Genomic DNA, 14,479 nt, shown 5'->3' with positions numbered 1-14,479 from the left:
GGGGCAGGTGTCCACACGCTTTCTGCCTCTGCCTTCATTCTCAGCACAGTGCACGCCGACGCTGCCTGGCCGGCCGAACTGTCGCTGGGCTTCTCTTGGTTGATTTGTGGGGGGAGAAACCACTGAAGTCAATTTAGATTCAAAGCCTAATCGTCCTCTAGGCTTGCGAGGAGGCCGCCCGGTCTGCTTGAAGGTTCTTTCACCCCCTGCTTGGTGGCAGCAAGGCTGGCGCGCACAGCGAGCCTGGTCTCTGGAGCCGCTGGACGTGGGCAGTGGGCCCCGTGGCAGCCGCTGCAGGAGCATATAGTCCATAGCTTCCGCGAACGTCGCCGCGTCAGGCACCGGGGGAGCCGGGCTCCGCGTCACCATGTCCCCTCGGCTGCACTGGGCCGCGCTCGGAGCGTCCTCAGTGTTTCAGGGTTCCTCCTGGTTGAGGCCCCACCGTCACCTGTGTCCTCATCGTGGTGACCGAGCAGGGTGCCCGCAGGAGGACGGCCCTCGGGATGTAGGAGCAAAGCCCCATCTGTGGACGAGGGGCCCGTCACAAAGAGCCGTGGACCAGCCACGCTCAGCTCTGGCTGCATAAGGTGACAGCTTTCTGGAACCGTCCTGTGATTCTTCTGAGGTCTTTGTGTCCAGCAAGAGGCTGCAGGGCCTGGCCTTCACGGTTGACAGCCGTGGCCTCCACGTCAGATGACACCTCCCACGGTGGCCGTGTGTGTGCGTGGACACCGGCACAGGCTCACATAGGGGGCGCGGCAGGTGCGGGACGCCACGGCAGGGCCACCTGCAGGAAGTGAGATGCTGTGCCCCGTCTCCCACTGAAGATCTGGGGGTCTCTCTTCAGACCTGTGCGCGGGGGACATACCTGTATGCATGCGTGAGTGTTTGAAACAGCCTGACAAATACATGAGAACACAGAGAGCGCCCGCGTGGAGGGGAACTGCCGCTTCTGGAGACAGGAGAGAGGGAGGCTTCAGAGGTTCCGTTGCCGTGAATGTTATCGTGTTCTTGATGCCGACGCTGAAAGTCCCCGCTGTGTGCAGCCCCGGCCTGTTCTCTGCAATTCCTGGAAACCGTGTGAAGCCTGTTTGGGCTTCTTCTGCTGCACGACGGACCTCACCAGAACTTGGCGGCTTCAACAGACAACAGTTTGCCGGCCCTCGCGTGTGGCTGGACGCAGCCGTGGCCCCCGGGTCTCCTACACAAGGCGCCGGGCACCCTCCGTGGGCGCCAGGCCTCCTCAAGGCCCAGACTCAGAGGGGCCGCACCGCACTGGGGCTCACCAGGTCCCGCCTGCCCAGACTTGGAGGTAGGACGCCCAGGGTGTAGACGTGGAGGGTCACCGGGCACAGCGTGACCGCCTGCCACACGACTAGACCACCTCCTTGTCAAACCTCTTACTAAGGCCCCAGAGCCAACAGAGACAGACCCCAGAAGAAAAGGTTGCGTCCAGGGTCTCCTAAGACCTTAAGACGGAAGCAGGACTTGCTTCCTGCGGGGAAGCGTCTGCAGCCGGAGTGCACACTGAGCCAGACGCAGACGTTGCCCGTTTTACGGAAGAGGATCGGAGTCGGGTCGTCATGGGGCCACCCCGGCTGGGTGGTGCCCGGCGGTCCTTTGGCTTTTGGGGTCTGGCCGCTGTGGTCGGCCTTTGCCGGGCGGCGTCTCGGGTAGGGCCTTGCGGGTCGGGTGTCACTCACTGGTTGTCCAGCTGGCACTCAGGCTGCAGCCCCGCTGACCCAGGTGTTGGTCCCAGGGGTTCTGGAACTTGCACAGAACGGCCCCCGCTGGCTGGTGCGCCGCTCACACCCAGAAGCCAAGACTTGGTGCGGGGGAGACTCGTTCAGATGCTTCTGGTGCTGACCCAGGAAGGCGGGCGGGGAAGGTGCTGCGCGTCCACGAGGACGGCTGTGGTCGTGGGCGGCTGACCTCTGCGGGTGGGGTCTTAGGGTAGCCCTGGGCCGAGACGCCTCCGGGTGTGGGCTCGTGGGGCGGCGGGGGCGTGGGAGCTGCTGCCCCCGGTAGCCCCAGCCTGCGACCTGCCTGGGCCTGACCGTCCGGGAAACGGCCCTGACCCCCAGTCAGCAGACAGGAGCAGCGGCTGGGCCCCTCTTGTCCTCAGAAGGCTCTTTCTCACTTCGTGGCCTCGGAATTCAGTGATCCTCCCACGCTTCTAAACTACGCAACATCTTGACCCGGCTTGGGCGGGATCACGCTACCCCGGCACCCCTCGCAGAGATGGGCAGACGGGCAGGGCCCTGTCAGGTGCGCAGGCTCTGTTGGCGTCAGGGGCCCGAGGGCCCTTCTCCTCCCGGCTCCGAGCTCTCCCCTCTGTCGGTGTCCCGGGACGCGCCCTCGCCGCTGTCCCCGGGGACCTCCCCTCCCTGCAGGGCTCTCCTCGTGGGTGCGCATGCGACAGGCTGGGGAGGGGAGTGGGCTGCAGCTGCTGGACCGGGTGGTGGGCTCAGTGTGACCTCTGCCCTCCCTGGCCTTCACGGCCCAAGCTGCACCTCTCCCTCCAGGGCACGGCCGCCTGCAGTGGAGGTTGCGGGGGTGTGAGGCCGGCTGTGAGCCTTGCGGGGGCTGCAGCAGCCAGAGTGGGGTCCTGTGCTCGCGTGGGTGTCACCAGAGAGCCCCCTCAGCCAGGCTCGCTTGTCCCTTCCTCCGGGCGCCTCCCCAGGAGGGCTCCAGAGAGTGGGCCGGGCCCCTCCCGGGGAGGGGCAGCGGGGTGGGAGTGGGCACGGCGGGGGGAGCGGCTCCAGGCTCTGGCCTCTTCCGCCTCTTTCAGGACCACGTGTGGCGACGCCGCGTGCGGCCGTGTGGGAGGATTCATTTTCCGTGTCAGCCATGTTGAGCTGTAACTCACAGACCGCACAACTCGCCCGTCTAAAGTCCGAGGGCTTGGGTTGATTCAGAGCCCAGCACATATATCCCAGGGCATTCTCCTCACCCCAGAGACGCTTCACCCGCTAGCCTGGCAGCCGAGGACCGCTTTCTGTCTCCACGGACTTGCCTGCTCAGGGAGTCCTGTGGGCCCAGCTCCTCCACCCAGCGAGGTCCTTGAGGTCCATCCCGCGGGAGCATCAGGACATCACCCTCTGAGGGCCGGAGAGAGAATGTCCTGGTCATCGTTCGCCGTGCACGGCCGTCGGTGTCATGCGTGACGCTGCAGTGACTCCGTGCGCGGGCTCCCGAGAGCACACGTGTGTTGCTCCCCTGGGCGCTCCTGGCGGGGGTGTCGGGCCTCAGAGGTGCCGCAGCGGCTGGACCTTCCCTCACTCTGGAGGTGCATCTGCTGGTCCGCGGGGCTCCGACGGCCCGAGTGTGCCACCACGTGTGGGTCAGAGGCAGCACCTCCCCCCGGCCCTGCGGAGGGCCGGAAACAAGCGAGGCTGCTGGGACCCTCGGGCCTCTGTCGGTGGCCCCCGCTCAGCCCTGTCCCACGGAAGCAGCTCCTCCCGAGGCGGCTGTGGAAGCCTCCTGGCCGTGGGTGGGGTGGGGAAGCCTTTCTGATGACTCACGCCGCAGGGAATTCCCTAATGATTGGGAATATTTTTACTTCTGGGCTTGCGCGCAGTTTCCTACTGAGAAAGCCAGCAAGTTCCTGATAAGGCTGGAACACAAAGGGCCGTTCAGGGCCGATCGCTTCCCTTCCCGGTAGAGGCTGAACTTGCGCAGGACGCCCAGCCGGGCCTGTGCAGAAGAGGCCGCCCAGAGGCCGCATGGCCTCCCACCCGAGGGAGGCCAGGGCAGCTCTGGGGAGTCAGCAGCCAGCGGGGCTCCGGGTGCCGGTGGGGAGGGTCCCCGTGTGACGACAGAGCAGGCAGTCACCAGCCCTGGGCGGCTCCTCCGGTCTTGGCCCCGAGCAGGGCTGCGTGTGCACTTCTGACCGAGGAGACCCTGGCCTCCAAGAGCTCACGCTGCGCTTGGGATCCCCAAGGCCGGCCCCTCGGCTGTGACCCAACCACAGAATAGAGACTCGGGGCCAGAGCCCCCAGGGCCAGGTGGCGGGGACACAGGGAGCCCTGGGCCTGTGAGGTGGGCTTTAGTGGTGTGGTTTGAAGGGTCTGCACTTTCAGAAACCGTGCCGGTGGCCAGGCCCGGCTGGCTCGCAGACCTGGTGCGCGCAGTGGGACCGCCGGCCCCCAGGCGGGCGCTGTGACAAGGACGGTGTCCCAAAGGCCCGGGAGGCCCTGGAGGGAAGAGACCCCTCCCGCCCTGCGTGTCCTGAGCGTGCACACCCCGCCGCCCGCTCCACTCCACGCCTGTATTTCCCTTAATTTTTGTTCCACGGGTGAACCTGCAACAGCGTTCCCGGGAGGCTGGTCTGGTCTTGGGCCCCTCGTGGAGGGCGGTGGTGGTAAGGTGGACGCCGGGTAATGCCGGGCGGCCTCAGTCTCCCCTCTCCTGACGGGAGGCCTGTCAGCCTCTGTCGACAAAAGATGGAGCGGCTGCCAACAGTTCAGGTTTGAGCGCTTAAAGCTGTTTTGGGGAAAGGGAGGAAGGTAGGCTTTGTCATGAGAAAACTTGTTGATCTTAAAAGGCACCAAGGGCACGGGAGCCTTGGTTACAGGAAGAGTAACTTCGATCTCCTCAAACCGGTGGGGGGCCCGACAGCACGTCCGCGTGCGCGGCAGGTCTGGGCTGCGCCACGCAGCAGCCTGCGTCCCGTAGCGCTTTGCACAGGCGCTGGGATCCCCCTCGTTTATCGGCCCGGAGTCAGGGCACCTCGTTCACCGAGTGCTGTGCTCGCAGGACTCTGGAGCGTTCGCTGCTTTGCAGACTCCCGAGGCCTTTAGGGCGGTGGGTGTTCTTTCCGTTTCCTGTTATTTTTTCCTCGAGGAGAGATGGATGCGGTCCCTCGGGCCCCGGCCCGTGTCTTATCACCGAGTGGGCCCATCTGCTGGCTACTCAGCTTGGGCACCTCCGCGTCCCGAGGGGCTGGTGTGGTCCTGGCACGTCCCAGCCGCTCTGTGAGTCACATTTCCTCTCTGCTCCACCCTCCGCCCCTGCCCGGCCAGCACTGCCAGGGAGAAAAAGGAGATTTTGTCTAATTTATTTATAATTTAGGATTTGGAACACACACACATTTCTTCTTGGAAAACAGAGAATAAGCAACAGCTCAGCCCATCCAGCTGTAATGGTTTGTTTGGGGAGCCGACTTTATACAAGATGCAGAGGAAGGAGGCCCCTGTAGGAGACTGACGTCTATTAATTCAAAGTAGCGGCCAGACGTGGTCCACAAACAGCGTGCCTGCCAGAAGTGCTTCCCAGCTCCCAGAACAGGCTCCGCTCCGTCACCCCGGAGGGCGGGCTTCCAGCCTTCGGCTCCCTCGAGGGCCTGGTCCGGGGACAATAAACCCTTTCTTTCACGGCACTGGAGCCTTTTCAGTTTTTTCAAACATGCAAACACCACAGGGTGAGGTTAAAAATACCTTGTGTTTTGCATTTCTGTATCCTGATGCGCCAAAGCGCAGTCACAGAGCGGATTTTCTTGTTCACCCGGCGGTTCCCCTGAGCTGGGGCAGGACCCGAGGCTCCCGGGCCCCTGCTCATTAGACTAACCCTGCTCCCGACACCGAGGGCTCTGTGGCCCCGGCCGCGAGGCCCCGCAGCCCCCTGTACGCCACAGGCCAGACTCAAACCGGGTCCGAGTCCCCAGACAGCGCCCTTCCTACCCGGGTCATCCGCGCGCCTCCCGGGCTCGCTCCCCTTGGAGACCCGAGCGTGGACCCCTCCCGGGGCTGGCGCGTGGCTCCTTCCTGCAGAGCGGGGTCTCCAGGCCCCACCAGGTCCATGCTCTCGGGTTTGGGTTTGAGCTTCTCCCCAGGGCCTCATGGCCTCTCTCCAGCCGGTCAGTCAGGTGCGGCATCCCAGTCTCACCAGCTGCGAGTGGGCCGGCCGGGCCAGGGTGGACCCTCTCATCAGAGGGTTCCCGCCCCGAGTCCCGTCTGCCTGCGTCCGGGTGTGATTTCGGGGCAGTGCCCAGTCAGGACAGAGTAACGGACTTCTCGCGCCCTTTCTTGCAGACGGCCACCACATCTGGGAGATGGAGGCGAAAATCGACGGAGCGCTGTGCAAGCCGGTGAGTGCGGCGGGCGGCCGTGGGCGGCGCTCTGTGGGCGGGGCTTTTTACCGGCGGCGGCTCCTGGCCCAAGGCACATGGCTTCTACTTTGTTAAAACGGACCACTGATGAACATAACAGACAGAGCGAGGAACGGAAATGGTTGGGAAATGCCTCCCGACATAAGCGCTCTCGGGACTTGCAGCACGGGGACGACTCGGACATGGGGCCACCAGGGAGGACAGGGCGCCTCGTGTGCTGCAGGCCCCCCACCAGGAAGCCCAGGATGCACTCATACCCCCGGGGCCTGCTGTCCCCTCTGGCTGCCATTGTCACCAGGGCCCCAGGGGGCCCGCTGCCCCCTCCCCCCGGCCGGGAGGACCTGCTGTCCGGAACCTGAGCACACCTTCCCCGCTCCTGGGCAGGTGGGCCTCGGGGTTCCGCCAGCATCCTTGACGGTGACCCCTCACTGCTGTCCTCCCAGGGAAGAGCCAGGACACAGACGCGAGGTCAGACCTCAGTGTGCTCAACCGGCTTGTCCGTTGGCCGCCAGCCGGGGCCCCTGCGGGGACGGGCGCCCGCCGCACACGCCTGACCTCTGAGGGGTCGCCGTGCTGGCCCAGGGCCTGCCTGAGCCCCTCCTTACGCGCGGCCTCCCGTGGCGCTCGTGGTGGTTCACGCACGGAGGGACCTGAGGCAGAATGACTTTCTCGAGTTGTCGACGGAGGATGTTTTCTGTGTGAAGTCGTAGCTGCCGCAGCGTTCTCTGTCCCGCCTTTCAGTCTGTGTCCTTGTGTCTTAAGCGGGCCCTTGCAGACAGCAAAGAGCCGGGCCTTGTGTTCTTACCTGCCCTCACAGCCTCTGTCTTCTCGTCGGGGTGTTGAGACCGTTGTGTGTGAAGCGATTATTGCTGGGGTTGGGTTAACTGTGCACCACCGAGTGCGTGTGTGTCCTACGTAGTCCCAGAAGAGCAGTAGAAACCTTCAGGTAACATAACGTACAGGCTAGCAGGTGACTCTCTGGAGACGTTCACAGACCTTCCAGGCTCTCTGCCTCGGCCCACCAGCCACTCCTGACGCAGGTGTGTGGATGCAGGGAATGGGGGGTCACGGTTCAGAATCTCGTCCAGGTCAAGGACTGAATTTTTTCCTCAGGCTCCCCCGTGTGAACAGGGGACCTCGGGCTGTGGGCTTTGCCGAAGGGATCTACACGCCCTCTGCGCGGTGGCCGGGAGGACACGTGCTGGGAAGGAGGCCTGGGGCCTGCACTTCCTCCGCGCAGGTGGCGCTGTCAGGAAGAAACGTCTTTCACCTGCGACTTAAGCTTTCTTTTCCAAGCACCGACCCATTTACCAGAAGGCCTTTCAAATGGTATCAGAAGGAGATGCTTCCTCCCTGGCCCAGGGGCGACACCTGCGTCCACGACCTCGCTCCCCCCAGGGTGTCCAGGCCTCTAACCTCACACATCCTCTTGGGCTCCTCCTGGCCCCCCTGAGAAAGTGCCCCGTCTCAGGCAGCTCCACTTTCTGACGGGAACTCTGGGTCCCGCAGGCCCAGCAGTCGCAGAGCCGGCCCTCAGGTTTGCTGTGACAGACACTGGCCACCAGCTGTCACCCCGAAACGGGGGCCCTCGGCTCCCAGTTCCAGCCCCACCGCAGGCCCGAGTCCTCTGCCCCCAGGCCCCAGTGCCGCCCACCCCTTCTCCCTGGGCAGGAAGGAGAGGCCTGCAGAAGCTATGCATCTGTTGGCATCGAAATAATTCTGCCAAGTTTGCATGTTCAGATTTTCCGTTGTTGAGTTTCCTTTTCCACTGTGAACAGCGCATATATTAAAGAAAGCTTAACGGTTATCAGTCATGTGTTCTAAAAGAAACGTGGGACATGTGAATAATGGTGTGCTTTACGTTCACCATTTCATCTTTCTTATCTCTTAAATGAAGTTTACTTTTATATATTTTTTTCTAATTATAAAAGAGTGTCATATTCACTGTGGAAAATTGGAAGATATAGCAAAGTATAACCAAAGAAAATGCCTAGTGTAATTTCACCACTTGGATGTAGCCGCCATTAACATTTGGGCGTATTTCCTTCCATCCTTTTCCTGTCACGGGTGTGTGTCTGCACGTGCACACACATATATACACGTACCTCATGTTGTGTGCATATTTAAAACAAGGTCGGATTGTGCTGTATGTATAGTTTATGTACTATCGTGAGCAATTTAGACAATGGGTTTTCTTTTTTTAATTAATAATTTATTGTATTTATTTATCTTTGGCTGCATTGGGTCTTTGTTGCTGCACGCGGGCTTTTCTCTAGTTGCGGTGCGCAGGCTTCTTCTCGTTGCGGTGGCTTCTCTTGTTGGGGCTCACGGGCTCTAGGCGCGTGGGCTTCAGTAACTGTGGCTCGCGGGCTTAGTTGCTCCGCGGCCTGTGGGATCCTCCCGGACCAGGGATCAAACCCATGTACCCTGCACTGGCAGGTGGATCCTGAACCACTGCGCCACCAGGGAAGCCCCCAGACAGTGGGTGTTCTTAAAGCAGGTGACATGGATGTACCGAGTGCCGTTGGTAACCCTTACTCTGTTCCTGTCGTGACAGGTTTTCCTGTCACTGCATTTTCCTTCCCACCTCTACCTTACTGTGTATTTAGCATTAGTGCTCCCACGAGGACAGAACTTCGTCACAAAATTTCATAGTTTGTCTAGCACATCAGTCTGTGACCACATCAAAACACAACCCTCCAGCCTCTTAGAACCCACAGAAGCTGACCCGCGACGTGGAACCTGCTCGAGGCTCCTTGCCCTGCCAGACGCACCCCGGTGCTTCCTGCAGCCGCTCCTGTTGACGCCTCCCCGCTTTGCTTCTGGCTGGCTTAGGCAAAACCTCTTCCTTTCTGTCTCTTGTCCTGGTTCCTCCTGTAGAGATCGGGCTCTGGTCGCCATGGGCCGCCGTGTCTGCCATCATGGCGCACCCGCTGTGTGCCGGGGGCCAGCATCACCTGCAGGGTTGCCTCATATCATTGAATTCTCAGAAAACAGCCCCCAAGGAGTGTCTTTCTCTTCCGGTTCCCTGCGCAGGTGGTGGAGCTAAGACTCAGAGATGGCAGAGCCAGGGCAGAAACCCAGACCCGTCGGGCCCCAGCCAGGCTCCCGAACACGGGCCGCGTAGCTGGGGTGCAGACTCTCTGCAGGGGTCTGGCCGGGCGGACACCCTCACCCCCACTGGGTCCGTCCCCTTGGGGTTCCTTTGCTCAGGCAGGAGACCTGTGTGCTTGTGGCTTCTTCCAAATGGAATGAAGCTGTTAGAACAACAGGGGCACATTGCCTGACGCAAGTGTGGCCCCAGGGGACGGAGCCCAGAGGGGGCTGCAGCCCGGGTCCCGGCCCCTCCGGCCCTGCCACTCGTGTGCCCTCAGCAGCAGGCTTCTGAGCCCCATTTCTTCACCTGGAAAGGGAAGAGGTTGCCCTGAAGTTCTCCTCAGTTTTGGTTAAACATTCTTCAGATTTCATTATTAACAGGATTCAATCAATTTGGCTGTTAAATTGGGTAACAGGCTACAGTTACTCTAATTAAAAAAAAAAGGGATGCCATGGATTTTTTTTATACATTTTCCTACTTGTTAACCGAAATCATATGACAAAAAACCTTGAAGAAACTTTCTGGATGTGAACTCTCCTCCCCCCGCCCAAAGCAAGGGCACCTCCTTGGCGCCAAGGACGGGCCCTCACGTGGACGCCCGGTCTCGGCACACGGACCCCAGCCTGCTTCCTTCTCCCACACACGTGCTGCCCCACGGCGACCTGTGTTTATACCTGTACTTGAAAGGGCCACTTTTGTAAACGTGTCGCTGACTTTTCATTGAAAACGTGGAAAGGTAACAGCAGCTTCCGCAAGCCACCCTGATGCATCGTGCCCGGCTGCCCGCCCCCCAAGCTCGCTGAGTCCGACTCTCCCGGCCCCTTCGATTTGAGAGGGTCACGGCTGGGCTTTGGGCTGTCGGCACAGAGCGCCTGCGGCGAGCACTTCCCCGGCGTCTTCGTTGCCAGTTACCTGAACTGCTGCCCCCGGCTTCCCCAGGAGCACCACGTCGGTGAATGTGGGCTTAGTTTTCTGAAGGTCACGCCCTGGCGTGGGGGCAGAGGGGCGTGGGGTCTTGTGGAGACTCCCCTGCCCGAGAGCGGGCCCGCTCTTAGCATCTGTGCTCACGGCTCCCCTCCTGGGCCAAGTCGGTGGCATCGTAGGTGAAGCCCCCGCCTCCCTACCTCGCACACACCCTCAGCCCGCCTTTCGGCTCTGCTGGGAGGAATCAGGGTCCCTGCAGGCTCTCAGGGTGGCCTCTCTGAAGGGGAAACCGCCGTGTGTTTCACACTCCGGGAGGGCCTGGGTGTGTCTGCGCGTTTGCGAGATGCTCACCCCCCTCCTTCTGCCACTTTCTCACTAGAATTCGCTGGTGGTGGAGATCCCGCCTTTTCGCAACCAGAGGATAACCAGCCCCGTCCAAGTCAACTTCTACGTCTGCAACGGGAAGCGGAAGAGGAGCCAGTACCAGCACTTCACCTACCTGCCCGCCAATGGTAACGCTCTCTTTCTAACCCTAAACGCTGCGAACCAACCCACGGGGTGCTTTTCCTGAAAGAAAATCAGGAACCCTGACACGTGGTGGCTTCAGACCGTGTGGTCGCGCTGCACGCCCGAGCTGTTACCGTCCTGTTAGCAAGATGACATCGTCGGTTCCTTCCAGAGAAAAGTGGAGCTTTCAGTGTATTTTCCTTTGTTACTCTTGGGGCTGGGGGCTGCATTTGGGGATAATTACTGATCATTTTGCTAGCTGCTTGCAGATATACAACCGCCAAGGGGGAAAAGGTGCAGCTCTTCTGTACACAGAAGCTGAGGTGGCCTCGGTGTGAGTTTAAATTCTAGAGATGTTTAAGGCGGAGAAGCAAATAGTTATAATGATTTTGCAGGTGCCTTTAGAAATAAACCCTTGTATGAAGCCTGAAGGCTGGTGGTTGGTGTGATCATTAACTGACGGTAATGATTTCTGTCCTCGAGCTAACATCCCACAGAAAACTCCTGGTTGGATAATTGCGTCTCCGGTGACCAGGAGGCTTGCGCTCCCAAACACCCTTTACTCGACCAAAAAGCACCTCGTTGTCTGCGCACACGCTCTGAGGATGGTTTCTTGGCCTGAAAAAGACCTGTTTACCTTCTCCACTTTTCAGGCTGTTTTCTGAAGGAGAACAGCATCGTGTGTTGTTTCGCTTCTGAACTAGTAGAAAGTTGTTTCTCGGTGTTGCCCAGACCCGAGGCCTGGCGCCTGGGGCCCATGCCGCCCTCCTCCAGGCCGGCAGGGTGTGTGTCCAGAGAGGGCCGCGTCCTGATTCACCTGTGTCACGTAAGCACAGCTGTGCCAACGGTCTTGTTATACTGTGACTGCTGTTTTAAAAACTTGAGATTCATATAACCTAGGAGGGAAACCACGCACTAGGACTGATTGCGAAAGCAGCCATGTCATCACCTTAGTAAGCAAGACGTTTTTGAAGGCTTCGGGCTTCTCCTAGTGTGAAATGTCACGTACGATGGACTAGGTGATAGAAAGCCCTGGAAAACCCGAGGGGATAGCAAGCAGAATCAACTGTTTTTGGGGCAGACGCTAGCCACGCCTGTCCAGGCTTGAATAACGTGGTCTCGTGCTCATCACGTCACGAGCGTGTACGTGAACAGACCTGCAGGAGTGTGCGTTGCCGTGGGGCCGTCTGTGGGGGCCCCTCTGGGACTTCTGGGATGGGTACTGCGCACTCCACTAATCCTGCCTGTTCTCGGATGTGTACTACATTCCTTACAGCAGAAAATACTCAGTCTTTGTTTGGAAATGTAATGATCGTGTCCTAATTAAAATTCAAGCATGGTTGACTAAAAATTGAATGCTTTAAAGAAAACCTAGGCTTATAAAGAAAAATTCCTTTCTAAAGCAGTTTAGAAATCAGCTCGAACGTCATTTCCTGCAGTTCCTGCTCGAAGTTCACCTCCCGCTTAACACAGACGCCCCCAGTCAGAGGGAGGGGGTCTGTGCGCAAACCGGGTCCCCCTTTCGGGGGGGGTACCGAGGCCCCAGAGACACGTCACTGAGATCCTGGGGCAGGGCTGTCGAGGGGCCACCGTCTCCCCCCAACCCTACAGCTGCCGTTCAGTCCTGCAGGCTCCCTCCCGCCAGGGGCTGACCTGCCCCCCGCTCCGCACCCCATCACCCCCATGTCAGCCCAGCACACCCATCGCTCATGCTGTGTGGACCGTCACCCGGACCGCCGGTCCCTCGAGCTGGTGACCCAGCCCCGCCCACAGAGCCGTCCATCCGTCCGTCCGTCCGTCCCTCCGGAGCATGGCTGTCTGGCTCTGTGGCCTGTGCTGCTCTCATCAGGCCCTGGTCTCCCTTCACTTCTCTCCTGGAAATCTACCCCATCCCTAGGGGGTCGAGGGGGTCCGTGCCACCCACGCCCGAGAGCCCCGGCCCTGCCCTGCCTTCCTGGGTGGCCGTACCCCGTGGGGCTGTGAGCTCCCTGTGAGCAGGGACCCCACCGGCCCTGACTCCGTGCCCGGATCGTGGGGACCGTCCTCCTGTGCTTTTCTCTTGTAAACAATAAATGCACCAGTGCAAGAGCGGGACTCGAGCTCCCAGCTTTAGGTTTGGTGTTTTCTCTCGCGGTCGCTTCTGCGCCCTGCAGCTTCGGGCTGAGTCTTCACGTGGCTCAGCAGGTGGTGCTGGTTAGGGGCCAGGTGGGCACCTCCTTCCCACGTCTGGTCCCAGCCTGTCCTTACCCTCCGAAGCCTCTGCCGCAGAGAAGCCTCCCACCCTGCCGCCCGCCGTCTGACGCATCGTTCGTGTCGTTGTTCAAACCAGAAGGAAGCCCGGCTGCGGGTCTGCGCGGGGCCTGGGCGGCTAGGGCCGCTCCCCGTCTCTGGGGGCCGTGTTTGGGGGAAAGTCTCCAGGTGCCTGTAGGACGCCCTGAGCGAGCAGAGTGTGTACAGCGGGGGTTCCTGGCGGGAAGGTCAAGGGCAGAGCAGAGAAGACAGCCGGGCAGTTGCAGGAGAGGCCACGGACCCACCCATGTGCAGCCAGGGAGGTTTTCCTCAGTTTCTTGTTTGTCGCTGTCTGGGTTTAACCGCAGTCTCCCGAAAGAAAGCGTCCGCTCTCTCCAGCGGTGTGAGCTGAGGGGCCCTGGTACCTGTCACGAGGCCGAGACCCTGGGGAAACAGCCCCAGTTGAAGAGGGAAAGCAGCCTGCTCTGTGGGGAGCGGCCCCTGGGTTCGGGGGGACGACGGCGTCCACCCTGGCTGTGTCCCCAGGGCTTCCGTTCCCGACGCTGCCCAGTGACCCCGGGACGAGCAGGCAGGGGCGGCAGCTCACACCCTGGGGGGGAATCCCAGCCAGTGACTTCAGAGTCATGGGCCAAAGTCAGCATGTTCCTAGAATGAGGAGGTCAGTCATGACAGATCCTCGGGCCTGGAGGGTCTGCCTGTTCCCCTGAGATGTTTCTCGCTGGACCCCAGGAGCGCCTGCAGTGGCACCAGGCCCCCTGCCCACCTGTTGCTCGGGGTGAGGGTCCTGGAGCTTCACCAGAGTCAGCCAGGGAGGCCCTGGGGGTGTTGATCCTGGGCCTAAAGCCCACCCGACACTCCCACCTGAAGGCTGAGGGGAGCCGGGTGGGTCCCGGTGCAGGCCGGCGGGAGCCGAGACGGGGCGCCCGCTGTGGCTGGTGGCACGGCCGCTGCCCATGGGCCTTTTGGAACCTTCCTGAGTCAGCTCAGTGGCGTGGCGACCGCGTGGCGGTGAGCGTGCATTGGAGGGGGACGGTGCACAGCTACGCACGTCGGGCTCATGCAGGCGCTGTGATGCGCCTTCTCCTGGGAACTCCCGCGTCCCGGAGGCCGCTGTTAGTAAATTGCCAATTTTCGGGTGCTCTCGCTGTTCCAGCAGGAGAACGAGGGACCGATGTTTTCATTTCTTTCCACGTTAAACCTGCCGCCGCAGAGAGGCAGGGAATTGGCTGCCCCACCGGGCCCCCCGGGAGGGACGAGTCAGGGCCGGGCCGGGGCCCGTGGGGAGGGTTTGGAAGCCGCCCTTCCCCGCAGCGCTCTCCACGGGCCTGAGCTCCTCACGGTGTGTCTGGTTCGCACGCCGCTGGCCTCCCCGTGAGGTGTCCAGACCCGGTGGCAGGAGAGCCCAGGCGAGTGAAGGGGAGGGGGCTTCCCCTCTAAAGGCCGCCACGGGGTCAACTCTGTCGACCGTCCTGACAGACACCGGCCTGAGGCCCCCGACGTGGCCTTGAATCCGCAGGGAGGGGTTTGAGCTTGCAACAGAGTAGGACGAGGGGGTGAATCGTGGGGCCTGAGCTGCTGGGAAAGAAGGCGGG

General features: G+C 61.1%; 1 protein-coding gene across 5 annotated transcripts in view; it reads left to right on the top strand.

Moving 5' to 3' along the window:
• Window positions 1–14,479, top strand: part of NFATC1 (nuclear factor of activated T cells 1) — a gene marked incomplete at both ends in the record, with an annotated part of 99,085 nt that overhangs the window by 50,021 nt on the left and 34,585 nt on the right. For all 5 annotated transcript variants that reach the window (XM_082853148.1, XM_082853145.1, XM_082853149.1 and 2 more), the window contains 2 exons: window positions 6,033–6,088; window positions 10,510–10,642. In XM_082853148.1, coding sequence (XP_082709274.1) covers window positions 6,033–6,088; window positions 10,510–10,642 — 189 coding nt within the window. The remainder of the gene's footprint in view (window positions 1–6,032; window positions 6,089–10,509; window positions 10,643–14,479) is intronic.

Source organism: Leucopleurus acutus, assembly GCF_964270905.1.
Source record: "Leucopleurus acutus genome assembly, chromosome: 13".
Taxonomy (NCBI): Eukaryota; Metazoa; Chordata; class Mammalia; order Artiodactyla; family Delphinidae; genus Leucopleurus; species Leucopleurus acutus.
This window is presented reverse-complemented; position numbering and strand designations above follow the sequence as displayed.